The following is a 22992-nucleotide window of genomic DNA, read 5'->3' as shown; positions in this document are numbered from 1 at the left end:
ACATTCTGCCCCCCCACCCCCATGTTCAGATTGGCCTGCTCCTTCCAATCTCCCCTGTCACCACAGAGAAAATACTTTCTCCCTGTCGATCCTATCAGTTTATCATCTTAAACTCCTCGATGAGAGTGAGGTCCACACAAGCCAAGTTGTTACAACCAGCAGGAGAGAAGATTGAGGGTGGAAGATGTGAGAATGAACAAGCCCAGGCGTGGTGTCTCTTTGCTATTATTTTATTGATACGCCACATGAAGGGGTAGAGAGGGGGTCAGATTGAGGACACGGAGCTGAGATTTATTCAGCACACGTTCCCGCCCGACAGCTCGTTCCAGCCAGGTCATGACCTCAGCTGGTGGCCATGGTGTCGTGAATCCAGGAGACGAAATTGCAGACCTTGGTGTAGACTCCAGGGTGGTTTCTCTCCGCACAGCCATAACCCCAGGACACGATACCCTGGAGCACTCCATTACACACCACCGGACCACCGGAATCTCCCTGCAGACAAACAACACGTCCAAATTCATCAACGTCACAGCGCACATAGGTCACCCTTTACAGAGAGTTCAAAAGCCGCGACCTCATCACAGACATTCAAACACATTGCATTTATATAGCACCCGTAACAGAGTAAAACTCATCAAGAATCTTCCCAGCAACAGTAAACTGACTCACCATGACCCTCAGACATACAAGAAGATATCAAAGACGGGTGACCCAAAGCTCAACCAATGAGGTCGTGTGGAAGTGCATTATGGGAGAGAAAGAGGAAGGGAAAGAAAGAGAGAGAGAAAGTGAGAGAGAGGAAGAAAGAGAGGTGGAGAGCGAGCGAAGATAGAGTGCCATAGGTGGAGAGGTTTCGGGATGGAAATTCCAGAGCTCAGTGTCCCCTGGGCAGCTGAAAGCACGGCCGCCAGTGGTGGAGCGATGGGAATCAGGACATGCTCAAGAGGACGGAATTCGATGCGTGCAGACATCTCGGAGGGTTGTGGGGACTGGAGGAGGTTGCAGAGATAAGGAGTGTTGTAGGTGCAGGAGGAGGTTACAGAGATAAGGAGCGATGTACATGCTGGAGAAGGTTACAGAGACGGGGAGCATTATAGGTGCAGGAGGAGGTTACAGAGATAGGCACCTTTATAGGTGCAGGAGGAGGTTACAGAGACAGGGAGGGTTGGAGGGGCTTGAGGAGGTTACAGAGACAGGGAGGGTTGGAGGGTCTGGAGGAAGTTACAGAGTTAGGAAGAGTTGTGAGGGCTTGAGGTTACAGAGATAGGGAGGGTTGGAGGGCTTGAGGTTACAGAGATAGGGAGGGTTGGAGGGCTTGAGGAGGTTAAAGAGATATAGAGAGTTGGAGGGGCCAAAGGAGTTACAGTGATAGGGAGGGTTGCAGGGGCTGCAGGAGGTTACAGAGATAGGGAGAGTTGTAGGGCCTGCAGGAGGTCACAGAAATAGGGAGGATTGTAGGGGCTGGAGGAGGTTACAGAGATAGGGAGAGTTGTAGGGGCTGCTTGAGGTTACAGAGATCGGGAGGGTTGTAGGGGCTGGAGGAGGTTACAGAGATAGGGAGAGTTGTAGGGGCTGGAGGAGGTTACAGAGATAGGGAGGATTGTCGGGGCTGGAGGAGGTTACAGAGATAGGGAGGATTGTCGGGGCTGGAGGAGGTTACAGAGATAGGGAGGATTGTCGGGGCTGGAGGAGGTTACAGAGATAGGGAGGATTGTCGGGGATGGAGGAGGTTACAGAGATAGGGAGGATTGTCGGGGCTGGAGGAGGTTACAGAGATAGGGAGGATTGTCAGGGCTGGAGGAGGTTACAGAGATAGGGAGGATTGTTGGGGCTGGACGAGGTTACAGAGATAGGGAGGATTGTCGGGGCTGGAGGAGGTTACAGAGATAGGGAGGATTGTCGGGGCTGGAGGAGGTTACAGAGATAGGGAGGATTGTCGGGGCTGGACGAGGTTACAGAGATAGGGAGGATTGTCGGGGCTGGAGGAGGTTACAGAGAGCGGGAGGATTGTCGGGGCTGGAGGAGGTTACAGAGATAGGGAGGATTGTCGGGGCTGGAGGAGGTTACAGAGATAGGGAGGATTTAGGGGCTGGAGGAGGTTACAGAGATAGGGAGGATTGTAGGGGCTGGACGAGGTTACAGAGATAGGGAGGATTGTAGGCGCTGGACGAGGTTACAGAGATAGGGAGCATTGTCGGGGCTGGAGGAGGTTACAGAGATAGGGAGGATTGTCGGGGCTGGAGGAGGTTACAGAGATAAGGAGCGATGTACGTGCTGGAGAAGGTTACAGAGACGGGGAGCATTATAGGTGCAGGAGGAGGTTACAGAGATAGGCACCTTTATAGGTGCAGGAGGAGGTTACAGAGACAGGAAGGGTTGGAGGGGCTTGAGGAAGTTACAGAGTTAGGAAGAGTTGTGAGGGCTTGAGGTTACAGAGATAGGGAGGGTTGGAGGGCTTGAGGTTACAGAGATAGGGAGGGTTGGAGGGCTTGAGGAGGTTACAGAGATAGAGAGAGTTGGAGGGGCCAAAGGAGTTACAGTGATAGGGAGGGTTGTAGGGGCTGGAGGAGGTTACAGAGATAGGGAGAGTTGTAGGGGCTGCTTGAGGTTACAGAGATCGGGAGGGTTGTAGGGGCTGGAGGAGGTTACAGAGATAGGGAGAGTTGTAGGGGCTGGAGGAGGTTACAGAGATAGGGAGAGTTGGAGGGGCTGCTTGAGGTTACAGAGATAGGGAGGATTTTAGGGGCTGGACGAGGTTACAGGGATAGGGAGGATTGTCGGGGCTGGAGGAGGTTACAGAGATAGGGAGGATTGTCGGGGCTGGAGGAGGTTCCAGAGATAGGGAGGATTGTCGGGGCTGGAGGAGGTTACAGATATAGGGAGGATTGTCGGGGATGGAGGAGGTTACAGAGATAGGGAGGATTGTCGGGGCTGGAGGAGGTTACAGAGATAGGGAGGATTGTCAGGGCTGGAGGAGGTTACAGAGATAGGGAGGATTGTCGGGGCTGGACGAGGTTACAGAGATAGGGAGGATTGTCGGGGCTGGAGGAGGTTACAGAGATAGGGAGGATTGTCGGGGCTGGAGGAGGTTACAGAGATAGGGAGGATTGTCGGGGCTGGACGAGGTTACAGAGATAGGGAGGATTGTCGGGGCTGGAGGAGGTTACAGAGATAGGGAGGATTTAGGGGCTGGAGGAGGTTACAGAGATAGGGAGGATTGTAGGGGCTGGACGAGGTTACAGAGATAGGGAGGATTGTAGGCGCTGGAGGAGGTTACAGAGATAGGGAGCATTGTCGGGGCTGGAGGAGGTTACAGAGATAGGGAGGATTGTCGGGGCTGGAGGAGGTTACAGAGATAGGGAGGATTGTCGCGGCTGGAGGAGGTTACAGAGATAGGGAGGATTGTCGGGGCTGGAGGAGGTTACAGAGATAGGGAGGATTGTCGCGGCTGGAGGAGGTTACAGAGATAGGGAGGATTGTCGGGGCTGGAGGAGGTTACAGAGATAGGGAGGGTGCAGCGCGAGATTATTGTCCGGTTACTGAAATGGAGCCCACACCCAAACCCCAACAATTAACTCTCTGAATGAATATGTATGAATAAACATTCTGTATTTATTATTTGACATGAGAATCGAGAATATGATGATGCTTTTTAAAAATGTAACTATTCATCGGATACCCATTTTCTGCCCATCCCTAATTGCCCCTGCTAGGTCATTTTAGAGGGGCAGTTAAGAGGAACCCAGGTAGCTGTGGATCTGGCGTCTCATGTCGGCCAGACCAGGTAAGGACCAGGGGTTTCCCTATCTAAAGGGACATTAGTGGAGTAGATGGGTTGTGAGGACAATCAATGATAATTTACTGGTCTTCATTACCGAGGCTAACTTGTACTTCGAGATTTAATTAGTCAAATTCAAATATTACCAGTTTCCCTGGCGGAATGTGAACAGGGCCTGCAAAGCATTCGCCAAGGTCTGCGCATTACTAACTGGGTGAGATTACACTGACATCAAACATTCCACCTCATTGCACTACACTTCCCACAGGATCTGTACTGGAATAAACGCCTGTTTTACTCTGTAATACAGCTCTCAGGATGTTATCCTCTGGGCGGGATTTTCCACCTCCTTCACCCGCCACCGGGATGGTCCAGTCCTGCCGAGAGCCAATGGGCGATTAGGCTGTGCCGGAAAATCTCTCACCGTGACGGTACTGGAAAATCACAGCCTCTGTTGCCCTGCAGGTTACTGTACAGCGTTCTGGATGGTTTACACAATCAGTTATCACGGCGGTGTGGGTAAGATTAAATTACATTCTTCACTAATAGTCACGGTTTCTGGTGGAGTTACACAAATGTAGAAAGTTGCGAAACCATCGCATGAACTGAATGAAGGATGTAATGTGAAATTGTGGGAAAGGGCCAGAGTAAACATTTGGAAATCTCTCGGAGTGTCAGGATATGTGGATGTCCACCCCTGGATTGACGCCTTTCACTGGCTTTGCTGAAATCTGCCTGTTCACTCTGGTAGTTACAGGAATTGTTCATTCTGCTTTCTGTCGCACCCTCCCCTGCAAATGTTGCTGCTCTGAGCGACCCCCCCCCCCCCCCCCACCAAGTGTTGACCTTATGGTTGCAACAGCCCTGATTGTAGGTAATGTGACTCAGGAGGGAGGCCATTCAGCCGATCGTGCTAATGATGGCTCCTTGACCGAGTGGCCCGTTTATTACCCCCTCCCCCACCATGATGCAGAGTGAGGTTTGCTCCCTCCCCCATTTTGTTAAAGGAACCATACCTGACACGAGTCCTTCCCCCCTTCCATGTATCCGACGCACATCATGTTACTCGTGATCATTCCCGGATAGGAGCCGTGGCAATCCGTATCGCTGAGTACAGGGGCATCCAGGCACTGAAGCTCATTGTCGTTAACCGCTAAAGCAAAGGTCACAGGTTAGAGGCCATGTGAGCTTACAACGTCTACGGAAGTGGGGGTCAAAATATTCGATGCTGCAAATTGGGTCATTTGAATCAGATCCTCTTGTTACTTACTGTTGTCCATGGTGTTCCCCCAGCCGGATATCAGGCACATTTCACCAGCATAGGCACAGCTGCTGGGCAGGGCGATGGATCCCACATTGCGGTTGAATGTCGCAGGGGTGGACAGTTTGATCAGCATGATATCATTGTCCAGATTGTAGTAGTTGTAGGCTGGGTGTTTAATGACTTTACTGGATTCGATGAATTGCTCAGTCCCCTCGTTGACCTGTATGTTGTGCTCTCCCACACGCACCTGGATACGGCTAGGGAATAAAATGGAAAATCAATAATAATTTTTATTGTCACAAGTAGGCTTACATTTACACTGCAATGAACTTACTGTGAAAAGCCCCTAGTCGCCCACACTCCGACATCTGTTCGGGTACACTGAGGAGAATTCAGAATGTCCAAATTTCCTAACAGCACGTCTTTCGGAACTTGTGGGAGGAAACCGAAGCACCCGGAGGAAACCCACGCAGACACAGGGAGAAGTGCAGACTCCACACAGACAGTGATCGAAACTGGAACCCTGGAGCTGTGAAGTAACAGTGCTAACCACGATGCTACTGTGCTGCCCTTAACGGAAGGCAGCTGTTGACCGGTGGCCATCTTGATTCAACCTGACACCATCCATACGTAACTCGGAATTGGCTGTTCCTGGCTCTTTGGACCGCAGAGTTTTGGGTGAGCTGAAGTTGAAGCAGGAGGGTGGGAGATGGCAGGGTTCCAGAATTACCCAGATTCCATAGGATAGTGAAGACATGGATGAGGGCTTCAGCAGCCAATCAGCTGAGGTAGTGGTGGAGTGAGGTGATGTTACGGAGGAGGAAACGGGCAACATTGGTGATGGGAGATTATATGGGGGGGGAGGTCAGTGGGAAGCTCAGCTCGGGTTCAAATAGGAAAAGAGAGAAGGGGAAGGGTGGAGAGATCGATTCCTGGAGAATGACGTTTGTGATAGGGACCAAAGACAATACAATTAATGGCTTCACTCACCCCAACATTTAATCACAGCAAATTTCTACACATGACACAGGTATAACCTTGGAAAGTTAATCAAAGAACTTGCGAGACTTGGGAACTAATCTCTGGGGTTGAAGAGTGAACTCTTAATTTGACCTTTTAACTTCTTGATGCACTATCAATTACGACGAGACAAGAGTAGAGTGATATCGAGGCCTTATTAAGCAGCGATGTGTAGCCTCCTGCAGCTGCTGCCGAAATGGCTGCAGCTCGGTGAGCACATACATTTATACTCCGCCTACTGGGCGGAGCCAGCAGGCACGGATCTACCCCCGTACCTGTAGTACAGGAGCCTTACCGCATTACATCCCATATGTGATATTTACAACAGTGGTGACTACCACATTCACCCCCTGTTAAAAAAAGAGTCCAGCTGGGGTAGTGGAAAACTATTCACATGCATTTTAAGGTTAACATTTTGGGGAAAGTTCACAAATTCAGCCGATCGGGTGCCTTGATCCTCCGTTGTGAGCGCCGCAGTCCCGGTGGTGATGCAGGTGTCGGCTCGGTCGCCGGTGACTTCGGGAGCATGTAGACCTCATCTTCATCCATGGGTGGGACCAAGGGGAGGATGGATCGTCCTGGAGCGGGGGCTGTGGTAGGTGCGCTGGGGGGAGGATAGGTGGCGCCGGGGCAAGGGGGGCCAGGACCCAGCTGGTGCCAGGTCCCTGAGGGGGATTGTGTCTTGGTGGCCGTCGGTGTACGCCATGTAGGCGTGCTTCGGGTTTGCATGGAGTAGCTGTACTCTCTCGGCCAACGGGTCCGCCTTGTGGAGCCGCACGTGCTTGCGGAGGAGAACTGGTCCTGGAGCTGCCAGCCACGTTGGGAGCGAAACCCCGGAGGTGGACGTCCTGGGGAAGGCAAGGAGACGTTCATGGGGGGTTGCATTAGTCACCGTGCAAAGTAGCGATCAGATGGAGTGAAGGGCGTCGGGGAGGACCTCCTGCCAGCGGGAGACTGGGAGAGTTTTGGACCGTAGGGCCAGCTGGACGGCCTTCCAGACCATCCCATTCTCTTGCTCCACCTGCCTGTTTCCCCGGGGGTTGTAGCTGGTCATCCTGCTCGAGGCAATGCCCTTGCTCAGCAGGTACTGATGCAGTTCATCACTCATAAAGGAGGATCCCCGGTCGCTGTGGATGTAGGCAGGGAAACCGAACAGAGCGAAGATGGTGTTGAAGGCTTTGATGACGGTGGCAGACGTCATATCAGGGCATGGGACGGCGAATTGGAATCTGGAGTATTCATCGACCACGTTAAGGAAGTACGTGTTTCGGTCGGTGGAGGGGAGGGGCCCTTTGAAATCCACACTGAGGCGTTCAAAGGGAGTTTTGGGTGAGCTGAAGTTGAAGCAGGAGGGTGGGAGATGGCAGGGTTCCAGAATTACCCAGATTCCGTAGGATAGTGAAGACATGGATGAGGGCTTCAGCAGCCGATCAGCTGAGGCAGTGGTGGAGTGAGGTGATGTTATGGAGGAGGAAACGGGCAACATTGGTGATGGGAGATTATACGCGGGGGGGGAGGTCAGTGGGAAGCTCAGCTCGGGTTCAAATAGGAAAAGAGAGAAGGGGAAGAGTGGAGGGATCGATTCCTGGAGAATGACGTTTGTGATAGGGACCAAAGACAATACAATTAATGGCTTCACTCACCCCAACATTTAATCACAGCAAATTTCTACACATGACGCAGGTATAACCTTGGAAAGTTAATCAAAGAACCTGCGAGACTTGGGAACCAATGTCTGGGTTTGAAGAGTGAACTCTTAATTTGACCTTTTAACTTCTCTCAATGCAAAGTTCCAGATACTTGCCTCTTGTAGCAGTGGGCAGCGGAGACCACCCAGTTGGGATGGATCAGGGACCCCCCACACATGTGCCAGCCCACGTTCAGAGAGACGATCCAGGGCACCGAGTGCTTGGTGCACTGGTACCCACCCACAATCTTGTCATCGGAAGGGGCAGCCGCTGTGATAGGAGGAAAAGAAACATTGTCGTTAAACACTGGCGTCAACAAAAGAACAGCAGCAGAGAGAAAGAGAGAGGGGCTGGAAAAGGCTTCGAGAGACGGAGCAGGAAGGGTGAGAGGAAACTGGAGAGAGAGCAAAATCAAAGAGCGGATCCGGGACCCATTTACCAGCAAAACCCAGAAACACAGCGAGCAGCAGGATCTTCATGGTGTTTCAGGTGTGACGATGGCTGACTGTCGACAGTCAGGCTGTTTTATAGGTCATAGGAGCTCTGTTATCAGAGAATAACACAACTACAAGATCATTAATTGTCACGAGGGGGTGGCAGTTAAGTCCTTGAGAACATGAAGGGCATCTGTGTGTTTCTCAGCTACCATCTGTGTGTTGTTCCATTAGACAGAGTTCACATGTGTAAACCTTTCACTCTGTCACATTGAGAGTACAAGACGCGAACAAAAGTTTTGACCTTACAGTAGAATTATTTTCATCTGTGCTGCCATGGAACACTAAACCAGGAGACTCCACAACAGGAAGAATGGGATCTTTCCTTGCACTGTGCTGAATCACCGGAATTATACTACACTGGGACATAAAAGAGTTAATTGATAAGGATTGCTTGCCAGTCTTTGCGTTGCGATGGTTAAGGGGAGATCTGATTGAGGGTTAATGTGGGACTGGGAATGGTACAATACAGTCCACAGTGTGAGGTAAAGAGTCACATGACGGAGTCTGGAAAGAGTTATGGACTGGACAGAGACCTGTGTAGAAGGCAGCACGGAGTTAGCTCCGAGCTTGGCTGTACCCTAAAGATATATATATATATGTGCGTGTGTATGTACATAATTTAATGTTTAACAATCCTTCTTCATGAGGAATTTAGAATAAGGGCATACAACACAGTACTGGCCAAGTGCATTGGCCTTGACTTTGTGCTCCAAGAGTCGAGGATGAGGCATGAACCCACAACATGAGAACTGAGAGTGCCACTCACTGGACCAATCTGACACCTTAAACAAGCAAACTGCAAGACCACAAGAAATTAGGAGCGGGAGTGGATCATTTGGCTCATCGAGCCTCTTCCACCATTCAATATCATAACTGATCTTGGGCTCCCCCTCCATTTTCCCACCCATTCCCTGCATTCCTTAATTCCCAGAGAGAGCAAAACTATGTCTATCGAGCTTTAAATGTGTTCAACGATGGAGCATCCACAACCCTCTGTGGTAAAGAACTCCAAAGATTTATAACCCCTTTGAGTGCCGAAATTTCTCCTCATCTCAGTCCTGAATGATCGCCCCCCTTATCCTGAGACTGTGGACCCCATGTTTTAGATTGCCCTGACCAGAGTTAACATTTCAATAACAATATGACTTTCCTTTGAACTCATCCCTCCTCCCTTAAACACAGAGGCCAAAACTGCAAGTAGTACTCCAGATGTGGTCTCACCAAAACCCTGTCGCAAGACCTCTTTATTCCTATCCACTCACAATAAAGGACTACACACCATTTGCCTTCCTAATTGCTTGTCACGTGCTGACTTCTCTGTGTTTCTGAGTACCTCTGGATATCAACATTCCACACCTTTAAAAGAAATTCTGCGATTAATGTGGGATTTTCAGATATGTTATGGTGCAGTAAGGGTTAACAGCCTGGGTTTGTGTGTGTGTGACTGCTCTGGTAATGTTTTTAATAATCCTGGTTTGAAAGACAGCAAAGCTTTTTACAGCTAAAGGTGCAATTAAAGCATCGTAGAAACATTTGGGCAAAGGGATTTTTATTTAGATTAATAGGATTCTCTGGGGAGCAGATAATTAGAGACACAGGGTAGAGCTTAGTGAGATGATGTAGTTAATGGGAGGAGCCAGGGGCTGAAGCAGTCAGGTGTTAAACTTTTTCAGTGTTAATTTTTGGCTGGATGGTGGAGCAGAGAAGGTCGCTGAAGAAATACAGCCAGAGATTCTGCATTATTCTGACAGGGGGTCCGGTCTCTAAGCAGTCTCAAAAGATCTCTCTCAAAGAACCTGTGTGGGAGCCACCAAAATCGGGGCGTGCAATGGGGCACAGAATAACTTCCGACACTGAAATTGCAGCAGGCGCCGGTTTGACTCCGAATCGCTGTGCTCTGCCTCCTCAAAAACGGCATCAATGCGACTGACATAGTTGAAACACCGCTTGCATCTCATGAGTGGGCCCACCCTCGATGCTCCGCCTCCGATGGGCCGAGTTCCTGACTGCGCGGTCCGGGTGTGCTCTCACAAATCGTGAACCTGGCTTGGTGACTTCTGAGAGAGAGAGAGGGCGTACGAACTGTCCGTCATAAGTTGCCGACAGGTGTGCCACTGGCCGGGGAGAGTAGTGGGAGCTGGCCAGGAGGTGGGATGTGGGGTCGGGGTGGACGGGTACACACCATTACCGCAGCTGGCAAGGCAGCCATAAAGCTGTGCAAGCCACTGACAGCCTGATTTAAACCTGGTGTCTGGGTCGTATAGATGATCTCCCCCGGGGCACCCCGCTGGGTATCCTTGGTCCCAGCCGACCCATCAGCTGTATGGGTGCTCCAGCATAACCTGTCCCATCTTTCCAGCCACAATCAGTGTGTGTGAGGGGGTGTATAATTTAAAAGCGGTTGTTGGTGTTCCATGCAGCACCAGTGTGAAATGGGTGCAGGTGTGGCGCCAATTCTTCTGACGTGGAACTCCATGGATTCTCCGGTGGTGTCAGCACTTAGGCTCAGAAATGGAAATCCAGTCACATCTTTTTCTCAAAGTGCAGTATCCAAGACATCTCTTCACAGCAAGCATACCTGAATGCTAACTGTATTTAAAAGTGGATTGTGACCTGAGATGGTTTTGTTGTTAGAGTGGGAATAAAGATAGCAGTTAAGGGTATTGTATTCACTGTATTGCGTAACATTGCTTAAGGAGTAATTGTAAGCTATTTTCCTGTGGGATGTTAAAGGTATTTTAATACTGTGTTAGTAATGAAGTTTGTTGCAATATATCATATCCCTATTTCTTTGTGCAGTCACTCCTGGAGGGAGGTATCCTTTCCTCACAGTCTTACAAAATTAAAATAATGTAGAAAAATAGAAGCAGGAGTAGGCCACCCGACCCTTCGAGCCTTCTCCGTCATTCATTATGATCATGACTGATCATCAACTTCAATACTCTGATCCCGACTTCCCCCCTCCCATATCCCTTGATCCCTTTAGCCCCAAGAGCTATATCTAATTCCTTCTTGAAATTACACAACTTTTTGGCCTCAACTACTTTCTGTGGTAGCGAATTCCACAGATTCACAACTCTCTGGGTGAAGACATTTTTCCTCACCTCAGTCTGAAAAGGTTTACCCCTTATCCTCAACCATGACCTCTAGTTCAAGACTCCCCCATCATCAGGCATATTATTTCAGAATCTGCCCCGTCTAATCCGGTTAGAATTTTATAAGTTTCTATGAGATCCCCTCATATTCTTCCAAACTCCAATGAATATAATCCTAACTGACTTAGTCTCTCCTCATCCGACAGTCCCGCCATCCCAGGAATCAGCCTGGCAAGCCTTCACTGCACTCCCTCCATAGCAAGAACATCCTTCCCCAGGTAAGAACACTAAGGGCAGCATGGTAGCATAATGGCTAGCACCATGGCTTCACAGCGCCAGGGACCCAGGTTCGATTCCCGGCTTGTGCGGTGTCTGCACGTTCTCTCCGAGTTTGAATTCTCCCTCTGTACCCGACATGGCGCCGGAATGTGGCGACTGGGGGCTTTTCACAGTAACTTCATTGCAGTGTTAATGCAAGCCTATCTATGACAATAAAGATTATTAATTGAATTAAAACTGCATGCAATACTACAGATGTGGCCTCACCAATGCCCGATACAAATTGCAATAAAATATCTCTGTTCCTATATTCAAGTCCTCTTGCTATGAAGGCCAACATACCATTTGCCTTCTTTACTGCCTGCTGTACCTGCACGCTAACTTTCAGCGACTGATACACAAGGACATCAAGGCTTCATTGAGTATCCATCTCCCTCAATTTACACCCATTCAAATAATAATCTGCCTTCCTATTTTTGTGCCTAAGTGGATAACCTCACATTTACCTACATTATACTGCATCTGCTATGCATGTGCCCACTCACTCAGCCTGTCCAAATCCCGCTGAAGTATCTCTGCATCCTCCTCACAACTCACCCTCCCACCCAACTTTGTATCATCTGCAAATTTGGAGATAATATTTAATTCCCTTGTCTAAATCATTACTATATAATGTGAACAGTTGGAGACCTAGCACAGATCCCTGTGGTACTCCACTAGTCACTGTCTCCCAATCAGAAAAAGACCCATTTATTCCAACATTTTGCTTCCTGTCTGCTAACCAGCTTTCTATCCATCTCAAGACACTGCCTGTAATCCCATGCACTTTAATTTTACATATTAATCTGCTTTGTGAGACCTTGTTGAACATTTTCTGCAAGTCTAAATAAACCACATCCACTGGTTCTCCCTGGTTAACTCTAGTAGTTACATCTGCAACGAATTCGAATAGATTTGTCAAGCATGATTTTTCTTTCATAAATCCATGCTGACTTTGTCTGATTACACCACTGTTTTTCCAAATACTGTGCTCTGAAATCCTTGATAATGGACTCCAGCAACTTCCCTACTACCAACGTTAAGCTCACTGGCCTATAGTTCCCTGTTTTCTTTCTACCTTTTTGAATAACCGGGTTACATTCGCTACCCTCCAATCTGCAGGAACCATTCCACAGTCCAAGAATTTTTGAAAATGACCACCAATGGATCTTTCTTAACTATTTGGAGATGAAAATTATCAGTCCCTGGAAATCTGTCCGTCTTCAATCCCATTAATTTCCCCAAAGCCATTTCTTTACTAATGCTAATTTCCTTCAGCTCCTAACTAAAACTTTCTCAGAACTTCTGGTACATGATTCATTTCTTTGTTCCCTGTTATGAATTCCCCTGTTTCTGGCTGTAAGGGGCCTACATTCGTTTTTATCAATCTTTTTCTCTTTACATACCGATAGAAACTTTTTTTTTAATTCGTCCTTTGGATGTGGGCATATCTTGCCCATTTATTGCCCATCCTTGAAGGCATTTAAGTGTGAACCACATTGCTGTGGACCTGGAGTCACATGTCGGCCAGACCAGATTTTCTTCCCTAAAGGACATTAGTGAACCAGATGGTTTTTTATGACAACCGACAATGGTTTCATGGTCATCTTTAGACTTTTAATTCCTGATTTTTAAATTGAATTCAAGTTGCACCACCTGCCACAGCGGGATTCAAACCTAGGTCCCCAGAGAATGACTTTGGGTCTCTGAATTACCAGTTCTGTGACAATGCCTCCCCCTACAGTCAGTTTTATGTTCTCCGCTAGTTTATTTTCAAATTGTATAGACGACACTCTCCGCTTCACAGATGCTCCACAGTGTCCCCAGCCGCCGCTCCAGCTCTGAAACCCGAGCTTCCAGAAGCTGCAGCTGGAGACACTTCCTGCACACATGCTGGTCCTGGGCACTGGAAATGTTCCCAGCCTCCCACATGGAGCAAGAGTACACCAAAACTTTGAGTTGTCCTGCCATATTGGGGTTTCTGAATAGCATCCTAACCACTTTGGGGTCTAGTCTGGGATCATAATAGTTCTATTTTTCTACATTCACGTCCCAAAGTGAATCACCTCGCAATTCCCTTTTATACTCCAAACTTCTGTTATTCAGTTGTTGATGATTTATTTACACCAGAAATCCAGAGCATTCTGTCACCGAATTACATAGAATTTCAGCACAGAAATGGTCATCCGTAGCACATATAGAGAGATGGTCACACCGCAGGCTTAGACTCCACAGGCAGGAAAGGAATGGATAACCACCAGGCAGAGCAGGAGAGCTAAGCAGGCAGTGCAGGATTCTCCTGTGGCCATTCCCCTGCAAAACATACACAGATATAGTTTTGGTCATCTGCTCCATGCTGGTGTTTCTACCTGCACATCTGCTTCCTCTCAATCCCCTCTCTATCCCACCCCCATCACCATATTGTTCCAGCCCTCTCTCCCTCATGTTTATCCAGCTTCCCCCTTAAATACATTGATACGATTCACCTCAACCACTCCCTGTGGGAGCAAGTCCCACATTACCCTGCTCCCTGTGGGAGCAATCCCATATTCTCCAAAGAAGGTGTGCATTCATGACGCTAGTCAATTGGCTTGAGAGTAAACCTGCTGAATCCTTCTAAAATCACACACACCAATGGCAGGTGGAAGGAGTGGGACAGATTCCTCCTCAGCCATGTGATGGAATGAATTGTGAAGTCTCAAACGTCATTATCCTTAGCTCCCGACTACAACATGCCTTTGCAAAGTGTAAGTTACCACAGCAACACGGATCCCTCCGTGACTATGGACCAAGTGCTGGAAAATGGGAGAGAAGGGATAGGTTCTGGATGGCTGGCGCAGACACGATGGACCAAATGGGCATCTTTCTGTCCTGTAAAACCTAATGGTCATCAGCATCTTGTATCCAACTCTCCAAATTTCGAAAATACTCTACTTTTGCCCATCAAAACTTTAGAATTAATGTTTCGAAGCACCTTTCAACCTTCCCTGTGGCAGCGTAAAGAGCGCCAGGATGTGAAATTCCCCAGAGTCTATTCAATGCACCCTAACTTAAGTGACAGCAGAGCTGCACAGCCCAGCTCGGGCTGGTTAAAGTGTGGGACACATCCCACAGATGGTAGCTGAGAAACACACAGATGCCCCTCATGTTCTCAAGGACTTAACTGCCACCCCCTCGTGACAATTAATGATCTTGTAGTTGTGTTATTCTCTGATAACAGAGCTCCTATGACCTATAAAACAGCCTGACTGTCGACAGTCAGCCATCATCACACCTGAAGCACCATGAAGATCCTGCTGCTCGCTGTGTTTCTGGGTTTTGCTGGTAAATGGGTCCCGGATCCGCTCTTTGATTTTGCTCTCTCTCCAGTTTCCTCTCACCCTTCCTGCTCCGTCTCTCGAAGCCTTTTCCAGCCCCTCTCTCTTTCTCTCTGCTGCTGTTCTTTTGTTGACCCCAGTGTTTAACGACAATGTTTCTTTTCCTCCTATCACAGCGGCTGCCCCTTCCGATGACAAGATTGTGGGTGGGTACCAGTGCACCAAGCACTCGGTGCCCTGGATCGTCTCTCTGAACGTGGGCTGGCACATGTGTGGGGGGTCCCTGATCCACCCCAACTGGGTGGCCTCCGCTGCCCACTGCTACAAGAGGCAAGTATCTGGAACTTTGCATCGAGAGAAGTGTGGTAGTCACCACTGTTGCATATATCACATGCGAGATGTAACACGGTAAGGCCCCTGTACTACAGGTACGAGGGTAGATCCCTGCCTGCTGGCTCCGGCCAGTAGCGGAGAATAAATGTGTGTGCTCACCGAGCTGCAGCCATTTCGGCAGCAGCTGTTGGAGGCAACACATCTCTGCTTAATAAAGCCTCGATTACTCTCTACTCTCGTCTCATCGTAATTGATAGTGCATCAATTTATTAATCAGAGATTTTACAACAATTGAACTCCGCATCAAGCCTGATCGCCTGCAGCTGCACCCTCAAGCAGACAATGCCAAGTCGGCCTTCGCACATTGCCTAGCTTGTTTTGAAGCCTACATCGGATCTGTGGCAGAACCACCTTCAGAGGCACAGAAGGTCCAGATTCTGTACACGCGGCTGAGCTCCGATATCTTTCCCCTCATCCGGGACCGATCTACGCTGAGGCCATGGCGCTACTGAAGGAGAACTACACTCAGCAGACCAACAAGCTCTACGCCAGGCACCTCCTGTCCACGCGGCATCAACTCCCCGGTGAGTCTGTGGAAGATTTCTGGCGTGCCCTGCACGCCCTGGCGAGGGACTGCGATTGCCAGGCCGTTTCGGCCGTTGAACATTCCGAACTCCTAAGGGTCGGCGTAATCCGCCAACGCCTCTTAGAAGGGGCTACCCTCGACCTCGCGGCGACCAAGAAACTCGCGATCTCACTAACGGTCGCCTCCCGTAATGTGCAAGCGTACACCCCCAACCGCACGGCGCCCCCCTCCTGGACATCATGGACCCCACCAGCGAACACCCCATCGTAGACCCCACCAGTGGCCGCCCCCAGACAACCCCAAGCCTGCACCGCGCGGCAGCCAGCCAACCCCGGGGGACCCAAGTGCTTCTTCTGTGGGCAGCGCTGCCCGGCGCGGAGCGCACTTTGCAAGGCCTGCGGGAAGAAAGGACATTTCGCCGCTGTAATCTGGCCCATTGTTCCTGCACCCCCCAACGTGCGACCCATGGGCGCTGCCACTTTCACCCCCGCAACCCACGTGCGAGCCGTGGGTGCCGCCATCTTCCTCGCCTCAGACCACGTGCGGCCCGTGGGCGCCGCCATCTTGCTTGCCTCAGGACACGTGCGGCCCGTGGGCACAGCCATCTCCCCCCATCAGGCCACGTGCGGCCCGTGGGCGCCGCCATCTTGCTTGCCTCAGGACCCCTGCTCGTCGGGCACCTCATCGGGCCGCTCATCGCCTGCCGACCAGCCAGGGGCCTTCCATCACCAGCTACAGCTCGCCTCCATCACGATCGATCAGTCCCGGCCGCACAACCTCGCAACCGCGTCGACGACGGTAAAGGTCGATGGGCACAAGACATCATGCCTTCTTGACTCCGGGAGCACAGAGAGCTTCATCCACCCATATACGGTAAGGCACTGCTCCCTCGCGGTAACCTCCAAAGTCTAACCCTGAAATTCGGCGGGCCCCTACCACCCCTTACTGTATGCGGTCTCACGACGCTTAAGGTCGACCCGCCTTCTCTGTTTGCAAACCTCACCCCGGGTTGCAAACCCGTCGCCACCAGGAGCAGACGGTACAGTGCCCAGGACAGGACATTCATCAGGTCCGAGGTCCAGCGGCTGCTGCGGGAAGGCATTATCGAGGCCAGCAACAGCCCCTGGAGAGCCCAAGTGGTAGTTGTGAAAACTGGGGAGAAAAGCAGGATGGTCATTGACTACAGTCAGACCATCAATCGGTACACGCAGCTCGACACGTACCCCCTCCCACGCATATCTGATATGGTCAATCAGATTGCACAGTACCGGGTCTTCTCGACAGTGGACCTGAAATCTGCCTACCACCATTCGCAAGGCGGACCGCACGTACACCGCGTTTGAAGCGGACGGCCGCCTTTACCACTTCCTTAGGTTCCCTTCGGCGTCACTAATGGGGTCTCGGTCTTCCAATGGGAGATGGACCTAATGGTTGACCGGTACGGACTGCGGGCCACCTTCCCATACCTGGATAATGCCACAACCAGCAGGACCACGACGCTAACCTTTCCAAATTCCTCCACACCGCCAAATTCCTCAACCTAACGTACAACAAGGAGAAGTGCTTGTTCAGCACCAACCACTTAGCCATCCTCGGCTATGTGGTGCAAAATGGAGTTCTGGGGCCCGACCCCGATCGCATGCGCCCCCTCATGGAACTCCCCCCTCCCCCACTGCCTCAAGGCCCTCAAACCTTGCCTGGGGTTCTTCTCATACTCCGCCCAGTGGGTCCCTAACTATGCGGACAAGGCCCGCCCACTCATTCACTCCACCGTTTTCCCGACGGCCGAGGCTCACCAGGCCTTCAACCGTATCAAGGCCGACATCGCCAAGGCCGCGATGCACACGGTCGAAGAGACGCTCCCCTTCCAAATCGAGAGAGATGCATCAGACGTCGCTCTGGCCACCACCCTCAACCAGGCTGGCAGACCCGTGGCATTCTTTTCCCGCACCCTTCTTGCCTCCGAAATTTGGCACCCCTCCGTCGAGAAGGAGGCCCAAGCCATTGTAGAAGCTGTGCGGCATTGGAGGCATTATCTGGCCGGCAGGAGATTCACTCTCCTCACTGACCAACAGTCGGTAGCCTTCATGTTCAATAATACACAGCGGGGCAAGATCAAAAATGATAAAATCTTGAGGCGGAGGATCGAGCTCTCCACCTACAACTACGAGATTTTGTATCGCCCCAGGAAGCTCAACGAGCCCCCCGATGCCCTATCCCGAGGTACATGTGCCAGCACACAAGTGGACTGACTCCGAACCCTACACAACGCTCTCTGTCACCCAGGGTCACCCGGTTCCTTCACTTCATAAAGGCCTGCAATCTTTTCTGCTCCATTGAGGAAGTCAGGGCAATCACCAGAGACTGGCAGGTCTGCGCGGAGAGCAAACCGCACTTCTACCGGCCAGATCGTGCGCATCCAGTGAAGGCCTCCCGCCCCTTTGAACGCCTCAGTGTGGATTTCAAAGGGCCCCTCCCCTCCACCGACCGAAACACGTACTTCCTTAACGTGGTCGATGAATACTCCAGATTCCCCTTCACCGTCCCATGCCCCGATATGACGTCTGCCACCGTCATCAAAGCCTTCAACACCATCTTCGCTCTGTTCGGTTTCCCTGCCTACATCCACAGCGACCGGGGATCCTCCTTTATGAGTGATGAACTGCGTCAGTACCTGCTGAGCAAGGGCATCGCCTCGAGCAGGACGACCAGCTACAACCCCCGGGGAAACGGGCAGGTGGAGCGGGAGTTGGGATGGTCTGGAAGGCCGTCCAGCTGGCCCTACGGTCCAAAACTCTCCCGGTCTCCCGCTGGCAGGAGGTCCTCCCCGACGCCCTTCACTCCATCCAATCGCTACTTTGCACGGTGACTAATGCAACCCCCCATGAACATCTCCTTGCCTTCCCCAGGACGTCCACCTCCGGGGTTTCGCTCCCAACGTGGCTGGCAGCTCCAGGACCAGTTCTCCTCCGCAAGCACGTGCGGCTCCACAAGGCGGACCCGTTGGCCGAGAGTACAGCTACTCCATGCAAACCCGAAGCACGCCTACATGGCGTACACCGACGGCCACCAAGACACAATCCCCCTCAGGGACCTGGCACCAGCTGGGTCCCGTCCCCCCCCTGCCCCTGCGCCACCTATCCTCCCCCCAGCGCACCTACCACAGCCCCCGCTCCAGGACGATCCATCCTCCCCTTGGTCCCACCCGGGGTTGAAGATGAGGTCTACACGCTCCTGGAGTCACCGGCGACCGAGCCGACGCCTGCATCACCACCAGGACTGCGGCGCTCACAACGGAGGATCAAGGCACCCGATCGGCTGAATTTGTGAACTTTCCCCAAAATGTTAACCTTAAAATGCATGTAAATAGTTTTCCACTACCCCAGCTGGACTCTTTTTTTAACAGGGGGTGAATGTGGTAGTCACCACTGTTGTAAATATCACATACGAGATGTAATGCGGTAAGGCTCCTGTACTACAGGTACGGGGGTAGATCCGTGCCTGCTGGCTCCGCCCAGTAGGCGGAGTATAAATGTATGTGCTCACCGAGCTGCAGCCATTTCGGCAGCAGCTGCAGGAGGCTACACATCGCTGCTTAATAAGGCCTCAATATCACTCTACTCTTGTCTCGTCGTAATTGATAGTGCATCAAGAAGTTAAAAGGTCAAATTAAGAGTTCACTCTTCAACCCCAGAGATTAGTTCCCAAGTCTCGCAAGTTCTTTGATTAACTTTCCAAGGTTATACCTGTGTCATGTGCAGAAATTTGCTGTGATTAAATGTTGGGGTGAGTGAAGCCATTAATTGTATTGTCTTTGGTCCCTATCACAAACGTCATTCTCCAGGAATCGATCTCTCCACCCTTCCCCTTCTCTCTTTTCCTATTTGAACCCAAGCTGAGCTTCCCACTGACCTCCCCCCTCCCCCCCGTATAATCTCCCATCACCAATGTTGCCTGTTTCCTCCTCCGTAACATCACCTCATTCCACCACTGCCTCAGCTGATTGGCTGAAGCCCTCATCCATGTCTTCACTATCCTATGGAATCTGGGTAATTCTGGAACCCTGCCATCTCCCACCCTCCTGCTTCAACTTCAGCTCACCCAAAACTCTGCGGTCCAAAGAGCCAGGAACAGCCAATTCCGAGTTATGTATGGATGGTGTCAGGTTTAATCAAGATGGCCACCGGTCAACAGCTGCCTTCCGTTAAGGGCAGCACAGTAGCATCGTGGTTAGCACTGTTACTTCACAGCTCCAGGGTCCCAGATTCCATTCCCAGCTTCGGTCACTGTCTGTATGGAGTCTGCACGTTCTCCCTGTGTCTGCGTGGGTTTCCTCCGGTTTCCTCCCACAAGTTCCGAAAGACGTGCTGTTAGGAAATTTGGACATTCTGAATTCTCCCTCAGTGTACCCGAATAGATGTCGGAGTGTGGGCAACTAGGGGCTTTTCACAGTAAGTTCATTGCAGTGTAAATGTAAGCCTACTTGTGACAATAAAAATTATTATTGATTTTCCATTTTATTCCCTAGCCGTATCCAGGTGCGTGTGGGAGAGCACAACATACAGGTCAACGAGGGGACTGAGCAATTCATCGAATCCAGTAAAGTCATCAAACACCCAGCCTACAACTACTACAATCTGGACAATGATATCATGCTGATCAAACTGTCCACCCCTGCGACATTCAACCGCAATGTGGGATCCATCGCCCTGCCCAGCAGCTGTGCCTACGCTGGTGAAATGTGCCTGATATCCGGCTGGGGGAACACCATGGACAACAGTAAGTAACAAGAGGATCTGATCCAAATGACCCAATTTGCAGCATCGAATATTTTGACCCCCACTTCCGTAGATGTTGTAAGCTCACATGGCCTCTAACCTGTGACCTTTGCTTTAGCGGTTAACGACAATGAGCTTCAGTGCCTGGATGCCCCCGTACTCAGCGATGCGGATTGCCACGGCTCCTATCCGGGAATGATCACGGGTAACATGATGTGCGTCGGATACATGGAAGGCGGGAAGGACTCGTGTCAGGTATGGTTCCTTTAACAAAATGGGGGAGGGAGCAAACTTCACTCTGCATCATGGTGGTGGGGGGGGGGGGGGAGGGAATAAACGGGCCACTCGGTCAAGGAGCCATCATTGGCACGATCGGCTGAATGGCCTCCCTCCTGAGTCACATGACCTACAATCAGGGCTGTTGCAACCATAAGGTCAACACTTGGGGGGGGGGGGGGGGGGGGGGAGAGGGTCGCTCAGAGCAGCAACATTTGCAGGGGAGGGTGCGACAGAAAGCAGAATGAACAATTCCTGTAACTACCAGAGTGAACAGGCAGATTTCAGCAAAGCCAGTGAAAGGCGTCAATCCAGGGGTGGACATCCACATATCCTGACACTCCGAGAGATTTCCAAATGTTTACTCTGGCCCTTTCCCACAGTTTCACATTACATTCTTCATTCAGTTCATGCGATGGTTTCGCAACTTTCTACATTTGTGTAACTCCACCAGAAACCGTGACTATTAGTGAAGAATGTAATTTAATCTTACCCACACCGCCGTGATAACTGATTGTGTAAACCATCCAGAACGCTGTACAGTAACCTGCAGGGCAACAGAGGCTGTGATTTTCCAGTCCCGTCATGATGGAACCCTGCCTGGGATTTAACGGCACAGCCCAATCGCCCATTGGCTCTCGGCGGTACTGGACGATCTCAGTGGCATGTCCAGAGGATAACATTGTGAGAGCAGTGTTACACAGCAAACCAGGTGTTTGTTCCAGTACAGATCTTGTCAGAAGTATAGCACAATGAGGCTGAATGTTTTGGGGAGACATTGGTGTAGTGGTGTAGTCACTGGACTAGTAATCCAGAGGCCCAGGTTACTGTCCTGGGGACTTGGGTTCAAATCTCCTCACGGTGAAATTTAATTTCAATTAATAAAATATTAAATGTAAAAGCTGGCCTCAGCAATGCTGACTAGTACACTATCATAACAATCCATCTGGCTCACTAATGTCCCTTTAGGGAAGGAAATCTGGCATCCTTACCTGGTCTGGCCTACATGATACACCAGGCATAACAATCTGGTTTGACTCTTAAATGCCGTCAGGGATTGGCTGTCTGAAATGGCCCAGCAGGGGCAATTCGGGATCGGCAGCAAATGGCTATCCGATGAAACAATGAAATGCTGGCTCTACTGGAAACCCCTGCTGCATCTCAGCGAGGCAATAATCTCTCGCCAGTCTCCCCATCTCTGTAACCTCCCCCAGGCCCGACAACCCTCCTGATCTGTGTAACCTCCTACAACCGAGATCGTTACTCTCCTCCAATTCTGGCAACTTGAGCATCCCCAAATTCCCATCGCTCCACCATTGGTGGCTGTGCCTTCAGCTGCCTGGACCCTAAGCTTTGGAATTCCCTCCCATAACCTCTCCCTCCACCTCACTTTTCCGCCCTTTCTCACTCTCCCATAAGACGCTTCTTCCACACGACCTCATTGGTTGAGCTTTGGGTCACCCGTCTTTGATATCTTCTTGTATGTCTGAGGGTCATGGTGAGTCAGTTTACTGTTGCTGGGAGGATTCTTGATGAGTTTTACTTTGTTACGGGTGCTATATAAATGCAATGTGAACAATGTGTTTGAATGTCTGTGATGAGGTCGCGGCTTTTGAACTCTCTGTAAAGGGTGACCTATGTGCGCTGTGACGTTGATGAATTTGGACGTGTTGTTTGTCTGCAGGGAGATTCCGGTGGTCCGGTGGTGTGTAATGGAGTGCTCCAGGGTATCGTGTCCTGGGGTTATGGCTGTGCGGAGAGAAACCACCCTGGAGTCTACACCAAGGTCTGCAATTTTGTCTCCTGGATTCACGACACCATGGCCACCAACTGAGGTCATGACCTGGCTGGAACGAGCTGTCGGGCGGGAACGTGTGCTGAATAAATCTCAGCTCCGTGTCCTCAATCTGACCCCCTCTCTACCCCTTCATGTGGCGTATCAATAAAATAATAGCAAAGAGACACCACGCCTGGGCTTGTTCATTCTCACATCTTCCACCCTCAATCTTATCTCCTGCTGGTTGTAACAACTTGGCTCGTGT

At 50.7% G+C, this 22992-nt stretch overlaps 2 protein-coding genes across 2 annotated transcripts; one reads left to right on the top strand and one right to left on the bottom strand.

Moving 5' to 3' along the window:
- Positions 1 to 214: 214 nt before the first annotated feature.
- LOC140386547 (trypsin-like) lies at positions 215 to 8259 on the bottom strand. Its single transcript, XM_072468968.1, has 5 exons — positions 8190 to 8259; positions 7867 to 8020; positions 5049 to 5299; positions 4795 to 4931; positions 215 to 492 (listed from the first exon to the last, which is right to left on the bottom strand). The coding sequence occupies exons 1-5, from the start codon at positions 8227 to 8229 to the stop codon at positions 343 to 345; spliced, it is 732 nt and encodes a 243-aa protein (XP_072325069.1). The 5' UTR covers positions 8230 to 8259; the 3' UTR covers positions 215 to 342.
- A 6666-nt stretch (positions 8260 to 14925) lies between these two features.
- LOC140386549 (trypsin-like) lies at positions 14926 to 22912 on the top strand. Its single transcript, XM_072468969.1, has 5 exons — positions 14926 to 14984; positions 15154 to 15307; positions 20425 to 20675; positions 20793 to 20929; positions 22635 to 22912. Exons 1-5 carry the CDS (start codon positions 14945 to 14947, stop codon positions 22782 to 22784), a joined length of 732 nt encoding a protein of 243 aa, XP_072325070.1. The 5' UTR covers positions 14926 to 14944; the 3' UTR covers positions 22785 to 22912.
- Positions 22913 to 22992: the final 80 nt, after the last annotated feature.

This window comes from Scyliorhinus torazame, chromosome 12 (genome assembly GCF_047496885.1).
Source record: "Scyliorhinus torazame isolate Kashiwa2021f chromosome 12, sScyTor2.1, whole genome shotgun sequence".
NCBI classification, from domain to species: Eukaryota; Metazoa; Chordata; class Chondrichthyes; order Carcharhiniformes; family Scyliorhinidae; genus Scyliorhinus; species Scyliorhinus torazame.
Note: the sequence above shows the minus strand (reverse complement) of the source record. Positions and strands in the feature narration are given on the sequence as shown.

Coding starts and splice junctions, on each gene's coding strand:
- LOC140386549 (XM_072468969.1), top strand. CDS start 14,945: ATGAAGATCCTGCTGCTCGCTGTGTTTCTGGGTTTTGCTG. Junction 20,676..20,792: donor GGGGAACACCATGGACAACA/GTAAGTAACAAG, acceptor CCTTTGCTTTAG/CGGTTAACGACAATGAGCTT. Junction 20,930..22,634: donor GCGGGAAGGACTCGTGTCAG/GTATGGTTCCTT, acceptor GTTTGTCTGCAG/GGAGATTCCGGTGGTCCGGT.
- LOC140386547 (XM_072468968.1), bottom strand. CDS start 8,229: ATGAAGATCCTGCTGCTCGCTGTGTTTCTGGGTTTTGCTG. Junction 8,021..8,189: donor TGTGTTTCTGGGTTTTGCTG/GTAAATGGGTCC, acceptor CTCCTATCACAG/CGGCTGCCCCTTCCGATGAC. Junction 4,932..5,048: donor GGGGAACACCATGGACAACA/GTAAGTAACAAG, acceptor CCTTTGCTTTAG/CGGTTAACGACAATGAGCTT.